This window comes from Oncorhynchus gorbuscha, linkage group LG25 (genome assembly GCF_021184085.1).
Source record: "Oncorhynchus gorbuscha isolate QuinsamMale2020 ecotype Even-year linkage group LG25, OgorEven_v1.0, whole genome shotgun sequence".
NCBI lineage: Eukaryota > Metazoa > Chordata > Actinopteri > Salmoniformes > Salmonidae > Oncorhynchus > Oncorhynchus gorbuscha.
This window is the reverse complement of record NC_060197.1, coordinates 30,850,156-30,867,147: the sequence shown is the minus strand read 5'-3', so window position 1 is coordinate 30,867,147 and position 16,992 is coordinate 30,850,156. Positions and strand designations below refer to the sequence as shown.

The 16,992-nt window shown below is 43.7% G+C and overlaps 1 protein-coding gene and 1 pseudogene across 2 annotated transcripts; both read left to right on the top strand.

Annotated features, from left to right (window-relative positions):
- Window positions 1-263: 263 nt before the first annotated feature.
- LOC124013661 lies at window positions 264-6,875 on the top strand (annotated as a pseudogene).
- Window positions 6,876-11,531: 4,656 nt separating this feature from the next.
- Window positions 11,532-16,739, top strand: LOC124013662. 2 transcript variants are annotated; one of them, XM_046328035.1, is made up of 18 exons: window positions 11,532-11,663; window positions 11,751-11,806; window positions 11,927-12,016; window positions 12,243-12,370; window positions 12,572-12,715; window positions 12,801-12,869; window positions 12,967-13,143; window positions 13,374-13,470; window positions 13,672-13,895; window positions 14,073-14,226; window positions 14,311-14,522; window positions 14,714-14,831; window positions 15,004-15,209; window positions 15,306-15,423; window positions 15,530-15,699; window positions 16,140-16,237; window positions 16,352-16,467; window positions 16,548-16,739. In XM_046328035.1, the coding sequence occupies exons 1-18, from the start codon at window positions 11,641-11,643 to the stop codon at window positions 16,706-16,708; spliced, it is 2,361 nt and encodes a 786-aa protein (XP_046183991.1). In that variant the 5' UTR covers window positions 11,532-11,640; the 3' UTR covers window positions 16,709-16,739. The 2 variants fall into 2 exon arrangements, 1 of the variants encoding a protein (XP_046183991.1); XR_006834908.1 differs by lacking the exon at window positions 16,140-16,237.
- The last annotated feature ends 253 nt before the right edge of the window (window positions 16,740-16,992 follow it).

The window sequence follows — 16,992 nt, the reverse complement described above, 5'->3', positions numbered from 1 at the left end:
AGCTTTTCGTTCGTATGGAAAATGTCTGGGATCTTTTATTTCTGCTCATGAAACATGGAACCAACACTTTACATGATCCGTTTATGTTGTTATTCAGTGGAGATGGAAAACACATCCTAAGAAAGGAGGAAGGAGAAGAGATGAGGAGACGAATCCACTTCAGACTATTTAGCTGTGCCCCTAGGCTCTGGCAAGATGACCAACCATGTGACCCAATTAGCTAATTAATTACCTCAATCACAGCACCACCCCCATATAAAAGTGCCAGAGAACATGCTACTTATCAACTGTTGTTTTGACTAGGATACTGTCAGTACGTGATAGTTGATGTTGTGTCAACTAGCAGGTGTAGTTTAATAGCTGTTCCTGGCTAGGGTTAGACACTTCTACGGAGCAATGGCTTTTGGGTGTTGGATGGGGTAAGTTTGGTGGTGGGCTTAAATGTTTTGAATAAGTGTTTTGATGCTGGCAACCTTTATTGACCTGTGCTATTGTTTTTCTTACAGAGTATTTGTACTCCTGTCTGTATGGCCTAGTGTAAGATGTTCTGACCTTCCAAGAGGTAAGAAACTTAAATTGAGTCAGCTTAGCCTTTATACAAGCTGTAGAACACTTGTTTGAATTGTTGGTCAGAATCTTTTAGTTTCCACCCTTCAGATTCTCACCTTGTGTGTCTATATAGGGGCCATTGAGACTGCATGCCGGGATCGATACCTGTTGGTAACAACCCAACTCTCATTTGCTGGGAACGAACCTCGCTTTGAAGCGGTTGGTAAGTAGGCTTTTAACGTTAAGTCTGCTGCAAAATGGGTCTGAAACCAGGTTTGGTCAGCTCATGAACTTGGCATCTTAACATGTCTTGGCCAGGGTTTGGTAGCTGGTGCTGACAAGTCTCTCCCTGCAGTATATTTCAGTCTCTCTGTGCCTGTTGGACCACGTAAGAATAAACTGATTTTTATTTAGTATTGGACTTGAGCATATTCAAATCATTTGATATGACCCAGTTCTTTACCCCTATCTAGATTCTGATGGCGTTCACCCCATCACTAAGCAGTATGGGTCAGAGTGTGGCTACATGTTCAGTATCCTCCCTCTGCCTGGCCTTGCTGAACTCAGAGCCTCCTACTTCTCCTGCCACACTGACAACCAGGTTCATATATTTTCTGTGCATTGTGGTCTTTTAAAAGCCACAACCCATGGGCACACTGGTTAAATCAACATTTCAATTACATTGAACCAATGTGGAGTAGCCATTGAGTTGATATCTGTGCCCATGGGAAGGGCTTTTAAACTATATTTTCTAGTTAAATTACTACCAGGTATCTCAGTTGAAGGTCTTGTTTTTGTATCTTAGGATGATGAGGTGTTCACTTTTAGCTTTAACTTGATCACAATTGATGTGAATGGAGTGGAAGCCACCTACTCTGTGAATGCAACCTGCCCCCTCCCTCTACCCTGGTCCCCCAGAGAAGTCAGCTGTGAGGAGAACTATATGGAGGTACTTATGCATGGATCTAGACTGTATCAGGGCTCGTGGAGGTGGGCTTGTGTATTTTTATAGGAGAGTGTTATGTTACCCTGTAGGTGTCAATGAGGAGTGACGTTTCTTGTCTGTCTGGTACAACGGATGCCTGGACTGCTGCCCTTGCTAAAGTAAGCTAAAGGCTATTTGGCAAATTGTCAATTAGATGAGCTCCACCAGTTTGTCCCCAATACCACCATGCATGCCCTGTCTCTTGTTCCCCATCAGGCCCACAGCTCTGCCACGTCTACCTGGCAGGTGATGTTCCAGCAGGAGGGGCAGCAGCTGATTCCCATGTCATTCTCAGAGGCTCGGGAGCTGGGCTACGTGTTCCACCTCACCCAGGGAGACTGGTGTTCCGCTCACCCTACACACCACGGTCTGTTATGGGGTCTGTCTCCATGGTGAGGATTTAAATGTCATGTTCAATGGCTTCCTTTATCTTGGTTGTCTTCAGGCTTGCTTAATTTGACATTAACGACCTAGACTGGTGGCTGTAATCCAAGAGGGTCTTACATTGCGTAATGTTTAAAACCAGGGTTATGCAGGATGGGAAGGAAGCCACTTATTTAGACTACTGAAATGCCCCTTTTGTACTATTGGCAAGTACACTTCATCCTTTATTCAATTCCAGATCAATGGTTCAGTGGTGGAGGTGGTCCATCCCATACTGTTCTCCAGGCAGAGATGGGTGGTTATGATGGTGGACTGGATTGTTGCGTGCAGCACAAGTAAGTTCCAGTGCAATATCAGGTTCCACATTATCATGGTTCAGACCTGAAGGGACTGGCTTGTCTTAAGCAATAGCGATGGCACAGTTAAGCAAATAATACTTTCACCTATGAAGTTATTTCAGATCGGTGAGATGTTTCGATCACTCAGTTGCAGAGGAAGAATTGCTCACAGGGTCTTAACACTTGTAATTTCTTTCCAGATGAAGGGATGTATGATGGGACGGGGCTGGTCTGGCAGACCCCCACGCTGCTGTCCCCGCTGGTCTCTGGCCTCTCTGGTTTGGAGAGCAGCAAGATCTCAATGGGGGTGGATGGGCAGCTCCTGGATGAGCCCATCACAGCAGAGCGAGGCTACAGCCTGGACATAAGTGACACCACTGTCCAGATCAGCATCCCTTTCAACGCTGCCGGAGGATACAGAAAAGTCAGTAGCGTACTAGACTGGCATCTCACCATTCACATGGAGACACTTACCTTGTATTCTGATGCAGAGAAGCTGCAAATGGCTTCAGTCACTCATGTCCTCTGTACACCTTGAATATTCTACTTTGTACCATATAACCTAATGGCAGATGCTTCATAACGGTTTCAACTCTTCCAGAGCTTTGTGATGGGCAACATGTACCATGAATTCTATGTGGTCCATCTCTACTATGAACAAATCTTTCTTGATGACTGTGGTGTGGAGACCAGACTCCGCCTCCACAGGCCCATGAACACACCCCTTCTGATCCAGCACCTCACCATCATTAACGGTAAGTTTTACTAACCTATCCGAAGTGGCTCTTCAGCTCCATGGTCATGATTGCTAACCCTGTTGTCCTTCTCCCACCACAGAAACAGTCCTTGAGGATCGTGTGTTTACTGTTTACCTGGGGAATCTCTCCTACGATGTTGACCTGGTGGCTGTGACGATCAATGGTCACAACTTCACCATACTAGAGGCGAATAAAAGTGGCCTCGTCATAACCATGGTCCCCCAGCCCAATAGTACCCTACATGCCTACATTCTCAGGGTACCATTTGAGGATGCTGTTGTTCACAAGCTGGTAAAGAGAAATACTTATTTTTACTCTAATGAACTGTGGTTTTCCTCAGTATTTCCTCATGGCTTCTTGATAAGGGAATTTATGTTTAATGTAATAAGATTATCTGAATGACATTAAGAGTTATGACTGAAGTATTTCACCCTAATAGTTACAGAAGCTTAGACTATGTGTTTAGACACAATACTAGAATATTGTGGGAACATTGTGTTTGTGTGATAAAGAGGAACTGACAACACATGTATTCTGCCCTTGAGTTGCGTTCCCATGCAAAACTAGACAGATAGCTAACAACTAAGTCTTCAATAAAACTCTCAAGGCGTGACTTTTCTTGAATGAATATATTGAAAACGTTTATGTTGTGAAACTGCAAAATACAGAAAATAATATACTTTAGTGTTCAATTCACACCGACATACTGTAGCTGTACATTAAACTGTAGCTGTACAAAGCACGCGCTAAGGTACCATGCATCTGGCATGATGCCAAACCATATAGCTAATTGTTAACCATATGGTAATTGCTCCTTTCATTACTCTAATAATAACAATCTATGTAGAATAACAAAGCATATTACACTAGAAACAGTAACAAAACTACAGTATTGTATATTTTACAATTCGTTTGCATGACGCATGAGCAAAGTAATACAGCTAACGACATACACAAGGCATTGCAATATGTGAGTAAATGCAACCAACATTGATATGTAAGAAACTCTATCAATAACAAGATTATCATCATTAGCTAAATGCTTGAATCGAACTTACAAACAAATGTTTTTCCAAGGCTGAAGCGTGACAAATAACTACATTGAAAGACCTGCACCGTAGCGTTTGTAGCTGCTTCTATGCGTGCAAAACAAATTCTGAACTTCCCGTTTGCGTTGTCTTTCTAAGTACCAGAAAGCGCCACTAAGGGGCAAATGACACCATTGAACACAATGTAAATCCAATTTAACCATTGTAATAAAATAATCTGTTACCTTCTAACAGGATGGCAGCACAACATGTGTTAGTACTGTGAGACCAAGGACAGGTGAAAGTCCCCCCCCCCCCCCACCAGGGAGGAACAGATACACTTGTAGGAGTTATATAGAAGGCTGTGCGCATGATAGGTTTCTTAGCACCTTCTCGTGAATAAAGGACTACCTTTGGCTTAAGCTGAGTCTTTTCCTATTTATTAAACCCAGGGTCTTACAAACCTCGGGAATTGGTCAAAGCTTGATTGTGGTTATAATCATTGGGATAGAAAATTCTCATGACATTTGTTATTGGAAGAGATCCCAGGTTCCTCAACATTTTTCAATTTGTTTTGGGGACCTCGGATTCACCCCTAATATGTGGATGTAAGATTTGTTTCTAAATGAGTTCATATCCATAGTACTCGCCAGAGGGGCTTCTTCAGTTCTCGTTGGCCATCAACTACACGTTGGTAATCCTGCCTCAAGAGGAGCCCTTCTACTACCTGGCCTCAGTCGTGGCTCAGTTTAATGATGTCTGTAAGTTGACTTGAACTTTATTAAGAGACCTAGGCTGGAAGTGATATTTCTCAGTCTTCCGAGCCTCCTGGTTCTGACCACTGCCTTAACGTGGACGCAGCCCAGTGATCTACCACTGTTTACCCCTGTCATTTTGGCACTATTGACTAAACTATTGGGCCGATCTTTTCTTCGTCAGTTCCTCCGGTCTTCAAAGGCGTCTGCAATGAGAAAAGCATCCGTTTCCATATGGACCATAAGCCATTTGACTACCTGTGGGAGGTGGGTGTTGGCCCCTACATTCTGACCACAAATCTGGCAGCCAAGCGGGGCTACATCATGCAGAATGACAGCAAGAGTCTGACCCTGGAAGTGCCCCTCTTCTCTGTTGGCTACACTTATAAGGTGAGATGCTCATTGGTCAAGTGCTTAAATTGGCTTGTTGTTGGCTCAAGTAGGAGTTATAATTATTTAAAATGTACCTTTTGCTTTTTTCCCAGGACATCAATTTGAAGCAGTTCAACGGCTCATTTGAAATTCACTCACGACTTCCTAAGACCTTGGAGGTCAAGAGTTCCTTGGCCAAAGCTTGTCTCTTCCAGACTACTGAGGTCATAGGTAACTACTAGTGCCTCATCTTTGCCTGCAACTTAATTTATTGCCTGACTGTTTAGTGTTAATCGTTCACCTTGTTCTAGCCCAGCTCTAACAACTTTCTCTAGTGTGTTCCACTGAAGGGGTGGTGACAGTGGTTACTGATGTGACTCTGGCCATCCCTGGAGCTGAACCCAATGGAACCTTTCTCCTGGACTCCACCTGCAGGCCTCAAGAGACTGATGACACCAGGGCTCTCTTTAGCTTTGGACTCCACACCTGTGGTACCAGGGTCCAGGTATAACTGTCCAACCCATACAATTTGACTCATTCAAGTGACTGGCCCTACCAGTGACTACTTCAAATAAGTTTGTCAGCATCTAACCTGGTAACCCAGAACTCATCTGGCTTAATTTGTTCAGCTGCATGACTTAGTTCTGGTTACATTTGTCTTAGAATTTGCCCAATCCTGATGCGTCCAAATAAACGCTGGAACTACTGCTGTTATCATTGGTTCAGGCGCAGAATCGGTCCACGAGATCAGCAAGCCGCCATCTCAAACTGTCAACATACAGGCTGAATATTTAAATTAATATTCAGACATTGACTGACAGGTGTCTATATTTCTCACGAGGCCTGACAAGGGAACAGCCATTTAGTTTTTTTTTGGCTTGCAACAGTTTGATATTCAATGAATCATGTTCAGGCTTGTGACATCCTCTTGTCATCTAGGTTGACCATCAGCATGTTACCTACGAAAATGATATCAACATTGAGCACAAGAGCCAATCTGTGAACGCACCAGTCAAAACCAGGGATACTGCCTCTGTGTACGTGACTTCACTGATAATCTACCTCATTGGTTGAATTAAAAATATTTACGTCAGTCATTAACTCCCACTACAGGCACTTGTGGCTTTAATGTTCAGTTCTCTTTTAGGGTGACAGTTCGGTGTGTCTATCCACTGAGTGACCTATACAAGCTGTTTGCATATTGGCGGTTTGAGGCAGACTCTCCAGGAGTTGGCACCATCTTGACTAGAGAAGCTGTAAAAAGTAAGTGTTCGGTAGTTGTGCAGCTAAAGAGGGTGGTAAAACTGCTACAGCTTTTTAAACCTGACTCTCTGTCCAATCATAGCATTTCAGCCCACCTTTCCACCCACCACCAGAAGACCGTTGACCTCCACAACTACTTCCAACACGGGCCTTAGTCCTGGGAGGGAAATGCCTGGCATCAACCCTAGGGCTAAATACGTCAAAGTCTTCAGCTGGCAAATGAACCAACCTAAAGGAACCACTTAGGCCCAGACCCCAGTCACTCTCCATACAATGGTATGAGATGGAGAGATCTGTTCTACATGTCATATTCCTAGATGAGATCTAGCTTCATTTTATTCTCTCCACAGGAACAAATGAAACCACTGACTGAATCGGGAGTGATTGCGGTGTTTTTGAATATAAATAAGTCTGGTTCTTAATAAAAAATGTCTTCCAAGCTGTACCTTGTCCTGATTGTTATGGGATGTGGCTGCATCCAGTTTGGGGATTATATCACAAGTGAGGACTTTGTTTGGTAACTAAGTTGGCTAGGTAAAGTCTTTGTGTGCGACGCATTTGAATATCTTTCATCTCAGTCACTTACGACACATGTTGGCCTTTAAGGGGTGATCAGCAATTCTAACTGTGGCCACCCTGCCACTTTTGGTCAACTGCTGCAGGATGGGGCCTGAATCTAAGCACACAGATCCATAAACTGCATTTTGGCAGCAAGGTGTGACCATGTTGAGGCTAGTTTTACTAGAAATGGATTAAAGCAAGCTCGTGGCATTACGCTATATTAGTCCAAATCAATGGGTAACTACAGATGACTCCTACTCATCCTAGAACTTAAAGCCTCTGTAGACAGAACAATATAAGGCTATTGCTGCTTTTTTTACCATGCTGTTTAAATGTCTGTGAATTCAAAGGGTGTTAGAATGAGTGGCTGACCACTTGGTTATGCCTATAATTTAAGGCTCATACACTGTCGAGTTATACACATTTTACCTGGATGCTGTTAACATGTACCCCAATTTTGACCTTACACAACACACTGCATCAGCCAGTGTCAAGTTGTGTGACTGAAATGCTAAATTGTAATTAGTCCCATCAGAATGTGGCATAGGTCTAGATTACACTACGACAGTTGGCACAAGTCATATCCTGGTAGAAGTGATTCAGCCACTTAATCTTTAAAGTTGACGGTGGTCCAGCTTGTTCATTGATGGAAGTGTCATTAACAGGCTATTTCGGTGTCAGCTTAGATTTGATAATCAGAATCACATTTGACTGGTCAAATTGCTCCAGACAACTAGCCTTCAGCTAGACATCAATGCTCATCCAACAATGGTAGGCCTATAGTTTACTTTTGGGTGGAAGCATTTGATTATGCAATGGCATAGGCCTATTTTTGGATTTGTGTACACAACTTACGATTCCTGGAGCTCTGAAAATGCCTACGGTCACATGGCTCGCTGTGAGAATATATATACATTTCCTAATTCTAAATTTAATTACAAAACAATGTAATGAAAGGTTTTTTTTGTCACATGATCGGTGAAAACGCCACGCATTCAACTCATGACTAATGGACAGCTCATGAACTAGGGTGTCGACGTTTGATTGAACTCGTATATTTAATGTCAGCTACCTGTTTTGCACGTGTTTGTGTAAAATTGCCTCTGCTGAGAGAGTAGGCAGTTTACCCACTTTCAGACAAATATATTGTGGGTTTAGGGACTGAAAATGAACAAGTATAAATAACATTAAGTGTTGGTCACATGTTTCATGAGTTGAAATAAAAGATCCCTGAAATGTTCCATACACAACTTATTTCTCACGTTTTGTGCACAAATGTATCTTACCAGTTAGTGAGCATTTTAACTTTGCTGAGATAATCCATCCACCTGACATGTCAAGAAGCTGATTAAACCGCTGGGGATAAAAGGCCACTAAATGGTGTAGTTTTGTCAACACAATGCCACAGATGTCTCAAGTTATGAGGGAGTGTGCAATTTGCATGATTGCAGGAACGTCCACCAGAGCTGTTGCAAGACAATTACATTTTCATGTCTCTACCATAAACCGCGTTCAACGTCGTTTTACATAATTTGGCAGTTCGTCCAACCGGCCTCACAACCGCAGACCACGTGTAACCACGCCAGCCCGTGACCTCCGGCTTCTTCATCTGCAGGATCATCTGAGACCAGCTACCCGGACAGCTGATGAAACTGTGGGTTTAGACAACTGAAGAATTTCTGCACAATCTGTCAGATACAATCTCAGGGAAGATCATCTGTATGCTTCACCAGGGTCTTGACCTGGCTGCAGTTTGGCATTGTAACCAACTTCAGTGGGCAAATGCTCACTTTCAATGGCCACTGGCATGCTGGAGATGTGTGCTTTGGTAGATGGTAGACATCTTGTGGGTGAGAGGTTTGCTGATGTCAACAGAGTGGCCATGGGGTTATGGTATGGGCAGGCATAAACTACGGACAATGAACACAATTGTATTATATCAATGGTAATTTCAATGTGCAGAGATACTGTGACGAGCTCCCGAGGCCCATTGTCGTGCCATTCATCAGCCGCCATCCCCCCGTGTTTCAGCATGGTCATGCACGGCCCAATGTCGCAAGGATCTGTAGCCAATTTATGGAAGCTGAAAATGTCCCGTTTCTTCCTTGGCCTGCATACATGTTTGGCGATGCTTTGGATCGACATGTAAGACAGCGTGTTTCAGTTCCCTCCAATATCCAGCAACTTCGCACAGCCATTGTGGAGAAGTGGGACAACATTCCACAGGCCACAATCAACAGCCAGATCAACTATATGAGATGTGTCGCACCGCATGAGGCATATGGTGGTCACACCAGAAACTGATGGGTTTGCTGATTCACGCTCCTACTTTTTTTGAAGGCATCTGTGAACAACAGATGGATATCTGAATTCATGTGAAATCCATAGATTAGGGACTAATTAATTTATTTCAATGGACTGGATTCCTTATATGGGGCGGTTGCAAGTTCAAATCCCCGAGCTGACAAGGTACAAATCTGTCCTTCTGCCCCTGAACAGGCAGTTGTAACCCACTGTTCCCTAGCCTAGTAGTTCCAGCGTTGGACTAGAACTGAAAGTATAGAACCATAGATCAGTACCTCTGTGATGTGCTCACAGCTAACTTCTCTGGAGATTAGGGCAGAAGAGACCAGAAGAGTCTCCACTGTTGTTAGTCATGAACAAGTTGAAGTTAAAGTGTAGATATGGTGTAACTTGTCCACTGTTGTTAGTCATGAACAAGTTGAAGTTAAAGGTGAACACCGTGTCCTCCTAAGAGGGTAGAAAAGCATTGAGCAACTTGCACCAAAGAAAATAAACAACAATGGAGATTAAAATATATATTTAAAATAAAACATTTAAATGGTGTGGTTGGAAGCCCATGGGCTTATAGAAAACCACACCTCAAAAGAACTATACACAATATATACACTACCGTTTAAAGATTTGGGGTCATATAGAAATGTCCTTGTTTTTGAAAGAAAATCCCATTTGTTGTCCATTAAAATAACATAAAATTGATCAGAAATACAGTATAGGTGTTGTAAATGACTACTGTGTCTGGAAACAGCTGATTTTTAAAGGAATATCTACATAGAGGCCCATTATCAGCAACCATCACTCCTGTGTTCCAATGGCACGTTGTGTTAGCTAATCCAAGTTTATTATTTTAAAAGGCTAATTGATCATTTGAAAACCCTTTTGCAATTATGTTAGCACAGCTGAAAACTGTTTAGAAAAATGCTGATTAAAGAAGCAATAAAACTGCTCTTCTTTGGACTGGTTGAGTATCTGGAGCATCAGCATTTGTGGGTTCGATTACAGGCTCAAAATGGACAGAAACAAATAACTTTCTTCTGAAACTCATCAGTCTATTCTTGTTCTGAGACATGAAGGCTATGCCATGTGAGAAATTGCCAAGAAACTGAAGATCTGGTGCAACGCTGTGCACTACTCCTTTCACAAAACAGCGCAAACTGGCACTAACCAGAATAGAAACAGGAGTGGGAGGCCCCGGTGCACAACTGAGCAAGAGGACAAGTACAGTACATTAGAGTGTATAGTTTGAGAAACAAACACCTCACAAGTCATCAACTGGCAGCTTCATTAAATAGTACCCGCAAAACACCAGTCTCAACAGTGAAGAGGCGACTCCGGGATGCTGGCCTTCTAGGCAGAGTTCTTCTGTCCAGTGTCTGTGTTCTTTTGCCCATCTTAACCTTTTATTTTTATTGGCCAGTATGAGATATGGCTTTTCTTTGAAACTCTGCCTCTAAGGACAGCATCCCGGAGTGGGTCAAATTGCCATAGATAAAATGCAATTGTGTTCATTGTCTGTAGTTTATGCCGCCCATACCATAACCCCACCGCCACCATGGGCAGTCGGTTCACAACGTTAACATCAGCAAACCACTCGCCCACACAATGCCTTACTCATGGTCTGTGGTTGTGAGGCCGGATGGATACGGATTATGGTAGGGAAATTAACATTCAATTCTCTGGCAACAGCTCTGGTGGACATTCTTGCAGTCAGCATGCCAATTGCACTCTCCTTCAAAACTTGAGATATCTGTGGCATTGTGTTGTGTGACAAATTTTAGAGTGGCCTTTTATTGTCCCCAGCACAAAGTGTACCTGTGTAATGATCATGCTGTTTAATCAGCTTCGTGATATACCACAGCTGTCAAGTGGATGGATTATCTTTGCAAAGGAGAAATGCTCACTAACAGGGATGTAAAAAAAAATGTGAACAAAGGTTGATAGAAATAAGCTTTTCGTTTGTTTGGAAAATGTCTGGGATCTTTTATTTCTGCTCATGAAACATGGAACCAACACTTTACATGATCCGTTTATATTGTTTTTCAGTGGAGATGGAAAACACATCCTAAGAAAGGGGGAAGGAGAAGAGATGAGGAGACGAATCCACTTCAGACTATTTAGCTGTGCCCCTAGGCTCTGGCAAGATGACCAACCATGTGACCCGATTAGCTAATTAATTACCTCAATCACAGCACCACCCCCATATAAAAGTGCCAGAAATTGAACATACTACGCATCAACTGCTGTTTTGACTAGGATATTGTCAGTACGTGATAGTTGATGTTGTGTTAACTAGCAGGTGTAGTTTACTAGCTGTTCCTGGTTAGACACATTTACTGCTCAGTGGCAATGGCTTTTGGGTTTTTGTTGGGGTAAGTTTGGTGGTGGGCTTAAATGTTTTGAGTAAGTGTTTTGATGCTGGCAACCTTTATTGACCTGTGCTATTGTTTTTCTTACAGAGTATTAGTGCTGCTGTCTGTATGGCCTAGTGTAAGCTGTTCTGACCTTCCAAGAGGTAAGAAACTTAAATTTAGTCAGATTAGCCTTTATACAAGCTGTAGAACACTAGTATGAATTGTTGGTCAGAATCTTTTAGTTTCCACCCTTCACATTCTCACCTTGTGTGTCTATATAGGGGCCATTGAGACTGCATGCCGGGATCGATACCTGTTGGTAACAACCCAACTCTCATTTGCTGGGAACGAACCTCGCTTTGAAGCGGTTGGTAAGTAGGCTTTTAACCTTAATTCTGATGCAAAATGGGTCTGAAACCAGGTTTGGTCAGCTCATGAACTTGGCATATTAACATGTCTTGGCCAGGGTTTGGTAGCTGGTGCTGACAGGAAGTCTCTCCCTGCAGTATTTTTCAGTCTCTCACTGTGCCTGTTGGACAACTTAAGAATAAACTGATTTTTATTTAGTATTTGATCCAGTTCTTTACCCCTATCCAGATGCTAATGGCGTTCACCCCATCACTAAGCAGTATGGGTCAGAGTGTGGCTACATGTTCAGTATCCTCCCTCTGCCTGGCCATGCTGAACTCAGAGCCTCCTACTTCTCCTGCCACACTGACAACCAGGTTCATATATTTTCTGTGTATTGTGGTCTTTTCAAAGCCACAACCCATGGGCACACTGGTTAAATCCACATTTCAATTACATTGAACCAATGTGGAGTAGCCATTGAGTTGATATCTGTGCCCATGGGAAGGGCTTTTAAACTATATTTTCTAGTTAAATTACTACCAGGTATCTCAGTTGGTCTTGCTTTTGTGTTTTAGGACGATGAGGTGTTCACTTTTAGCTTTAATTTGATCACAACTGCTGCAAGTGGAGTGGAAACTACCTACACTGTGAATGCAACCTGCTTCCTCCCTCTACCCTGGTCCCCCAGAGAAGTCAGCTGTGAGGAGAACTATATGGAGGTACTTATGCATGGATCTAGACTGTATCCAGGGCTCGTGGAGGTGGGCTTGTGTTTTTATAGGAGAGTGTTGTGTTACCCTGTAGGTGTCAATGAGGAGTGACGTTTCCTGTCTGTCTGGTACAACGGATGCCTGGACTGCTGCCCTTGCTAAAGTAAGCTAAAGGCTATTTGGCAAATTGTCAATTAGATGCGCTCCACCAGTTTGTCCCCAATACCACCATGCATGCCCTGTCTCTTGTTCCCCATCAGGCCCACAGCTCTGCCACGTCTACCTGGCAGGTGATGTTCCAGCAGGAGGGGCAGCAGCTGATTCCCATGTCATTCTCAGAGGCTCGGGAGCTGGGCTACGTGTTCCACCTCACCCAGGGGAGACTGGTGTTCCGCTCACCCTACACACCACGGTCTGTCATGGGGTCTGTCTCCATGGTGAGGATTTAAATGTCCTGTTCAATGGCTTCTTTTATCTTGGTCGTCTTCAGGCTTGCTTAATTTGACATTAACGACCTACACTGGTGGCTGTATTCCAAGAGGGTCTTACTTTGCGTACTGTTTAAAACCAGGGTTATGCAGGATGGGAAGGAAGCCACTTATTTAGACTACTGAAATGCCCCTTTTGTACTGTTGGCAAGTACACTTCATCCTTTATTCAATTCCAGATCAATGGTTCAGTGGTTGAGGTGGTCCATCCCATACTGTTCTCCAGGCAGAGATGGGTGGTTATGATGGTGGACTGGATTGTTGCGTGCAGCACAAGTAAGTTCCAGTGCACTATCAGGTTCCACATTATCATTGTTCAGACCTGAAGGGACTGGCTTGTCTTAAGCAATAGTGATGGCACAGTTAAGCAAAATACTTTCACCTATGAAGTTATTTCAGATCTGGGAAATGTTTTGATCACTCAGTTGCAGAGGAAGAATTGCCCATAGGGTCTTAACACTTGTAATCTCTTTCCAGGTGAAGGGATGTATGATGGGGCGGGGCTGGTCTGGCAGACCCCCACTCTGCTGTCCCCGCTGGTCTCTGGCCTCTCTGGGTTGGAGAGCATCAAGATTTCAATGGGGGTGGATGGGCAGCTCCTGGATGAGCCCATCACAGCAGAGCGAGGCTACAGCCTGGACATCAGTGACACCACTGTCCAGATAAGCATCCCTTTCAACGCTGCCGGAGGATACAGAAAAGTCAGTAGCGTACTAGGCCGCCATCTGACCATTCACATGGAGACGCTTACCTTGTATTCTGATGTAGAGCAGCTGCAAATGGCTTCAGTCACTCATGTCCTCTGTACACCTTGAATATTCTACTTTGTACCATATAACCTAATGGCAGATGCTTCACAACTGTTTCAACTCTTCCAGAGCTTTGTGATGGGTAACATGTACCATGAGTTTTATGTGGTCCATCTCTACTACGAACAAATCTTTCTTGATGACTGTGGTGTGGAGACCAGACTCCGCCTCCACAGGCCCATGAACACACCCCTTCTGATCCAGCACCTCACCATCATTAACCGTAAGTTCTACTAGCCTATCCGAAGTGGCTCTTCAGCTCATGGTCATGATTGCTAATGACCCTGTTGTCCTTCTCCCACCACAGAAACAGTCCTTGAGGATCGTGTGTTTACTGTTTACCTGGGGAACCTCTACTATGATGTTGACCTGGTGGCTGTGACGCTCAATGGTCACAACTTCACCATACTAGAGGCGACTAAAAGTGGCCTCGTCATTACCAAGGTCCCCCAGCCCAATGGTTACCTTCATGCCTACATTCTCAGGCTGCCATTTGAGGATGCTGCTGTTCACAAGCTGGTAAAGAGAAATATATATGTTTACTCTTTAATGAACTACTGTGGTTTTTCTCAGTATTTCCTCGTGACTTTCATTGGAGGATATCCAAGGTTCCTCCCCTTAACTTTCTCCAATTGGTTTTGGGGACCTGAGATTCACCCCTAGTTTGTGGATATAAGATTTTGCTTCTCAATGAGTGTTCATATCCATAGTACTCTCCAGAGGGGCTTCTTCAGTTCTCGATGGACATCAACTACACGTTGGTCATCATGCCTCACGAGGAGCCTTACTACTACCTGGCCTCAGTCGTGGCTCAGTTCAATGATGTCTGTAAGTTGACTTGAACTATAAGAGACCTGGGATGGAATTCTATTTCTCAAGATTGTCTTCCGAGCCTTCAGGTTCTGACCACTGCCTAACGTGGACGCAGCCCAGCGATCTACCCCTGATGTCATCTTGGCACTATTGACTAAACTATTGTGCCGATTTTTCTCTTCGTCAGTTCCTCCGGTCTTCAAAGGCGTCTGCAATGAGGAAAGCATCAGTTTCCAGATGGTCCATAAGCCATTTGACTACCTGTGGGAGGTGGGTGTTGGCCCTTACATTCTGAACTCAAATCTGGCAGCCAAGCGGGGCTACATCATGCAGAATGACAGCAAGAGTCTGACCCTGGAAGTGCCCCTCTTCTCTGTTGGCTACACTTATAAGGTGAGATGCTCATTGGTCAAGTACTTAAATTGTCTTGTCGTTGGCTCAAGTAGGAGTTATAATTATTTAAAATGTACCTTCTCTTTTTTTTCCCAGGACATCAATTTGAAGCAGTTCTACGGCTCATTTGAAATTCACTCACGACTTCCTAAGACCTTGGAGGTCAAGAGCTCCTTGGCCAAAGCTTGTCTCTTCCAGACTACTGAGGTCATAGGTAACTACTAGTGCCTCATCTTTGCCTGCAACTTAATTTATTGCCTGACTGTTTAGTGTTGATCATTCCCTTTGTTCTAGCCCAGCTCTAACACAACTTTCTCTAGTGTGTTCCACTGAAGGGGTGGTGACAGTGGTTACTGATGTGACTCTGGCCATCCCTGGAGCTGAACCCAACAGCACCTTTCTCCTAGACTCTACCTGCAGGCCTCAAGAGACAGATGGCACCAGGGTTCTCTTTAGCTTTGGACTCCACGCCTGTGGTACCAGGGTCCAGGTATAACTGTCCAACCCATACAATTTGACTCATTCAAGTGACTGGCCCTACCAGTGACTACTTCAAATAAGTTTGTCAGCATCTAATCTGGTAACCCAGAACTCATCTTGCTTAATTTGTTCAGCTGCATGACTTAGTTCTGGTTACTTATGTCTTAGAATTTGCCCAATCCTGATGTGTCCAAATAAACGCAGGAACTGCTGTTATCAATGCATCCTGTCATTGGTTCAGTTGCAGGATCGGTCCACGAGATTAGCAAGCCTCAATCTCAGTCGGCATACAGGCTGAATATTTAAATTAATATTCACTTTTACTGACAGGTGTCTATATTTTTAATGAGGCCTGACAAGGGAACAACCATTTAGTTTATAGACATGGCTTGCAATAGTTTGATTTTCATTGAATTATGTTCAGGCTTGTGATGTCCTCTTGTCATCTAGGTTGACCATCAACATGTTACCTATGAAAATGAGATCAATGTTGAGCACAAGAGCCAATCGGTGGACGCACCAGTCAAAACCAGGGATACTGCCTCTGTGTACGTGACTTCACTAATAATCTACTGCCTCATTGGTTAAAACAAATATTCACGTCAGTCATTAACTCTCACTACAGGCACTTGTGGTTTTAATGTTCAGCTCTCTTTTTTTAGGATTACAGTACGGTGTGTCTATCCATTGAGTGACCTATACAAGCTGTTTGCATATTGGCGGTTTGATGCAGACTCTCCAGGAGTTGGCACCATCTTAACTAGAGTTCCTGTAACAAGTAAGTGTTCGGTAGTTGTGCAGCTAAAGAGGGTGGTAACTGCTACAGCGTTTTACACCTGACTCTCTGTCCAATCATAGCATTTCAGCCCACTACCCTCACCACCAGAAGACCGTTGACCTCCACAACTACTTCCAACACAGGCCTTAGTCCTGGGAGGGAAATGCCTGGCATCAACCCTAGGGCTAAATACGTCAAAGTCTTCAGCTGGCAAATGAACCAACCTAAAGGAACCACTTAGGCCCAGACCCCAGTCACTCTCCATACAATGGTATGAGATGGAAAGATCTGTTCTATATGTCATATTCCTAGATGAGAGCTAACTTCATTTTATTCTCTCCACAGTAACAAATGAAACCACTGACTGAATCAGGAGTGTTTGGTGTTTGTGAATATAATTAAGTCTGTTTCTTAATAAATGTTTCTTACACTCTGTACCTTGTCCTGATTGTTATGGGATGTGGCTGCATCCAGTTTGGGGATTATATCACAAGTGAGGACTCTGTTTGGTAACTAAGTTGGCTA

What these genes read in the sequence shown, in the direction of transcription:
- LOC124013662 (XM_046328035.1), top strand. Translation starts at nt 11,641, where the DNA reads ATGGCTTTTGGGTTTTTGTTGGG. An exon ending in GCACCTCACCATCATTAACC is followed by an intron (nt 14,227 to 14,310) that starts GTAAGTTCTACT and finishes CTCCCACCACAG; the next exon opens with AAACAGTCCTTGAGGATCGT. An exon ending in AACTAGAGTTCCTGTAACAA is followed by an intron (nt 16,468 to 16,547) that starts GTAAGTGTTCGG and finishes GTCCAATCATAG; the next exon opens with CATTTCAGCCCACTACCCTC.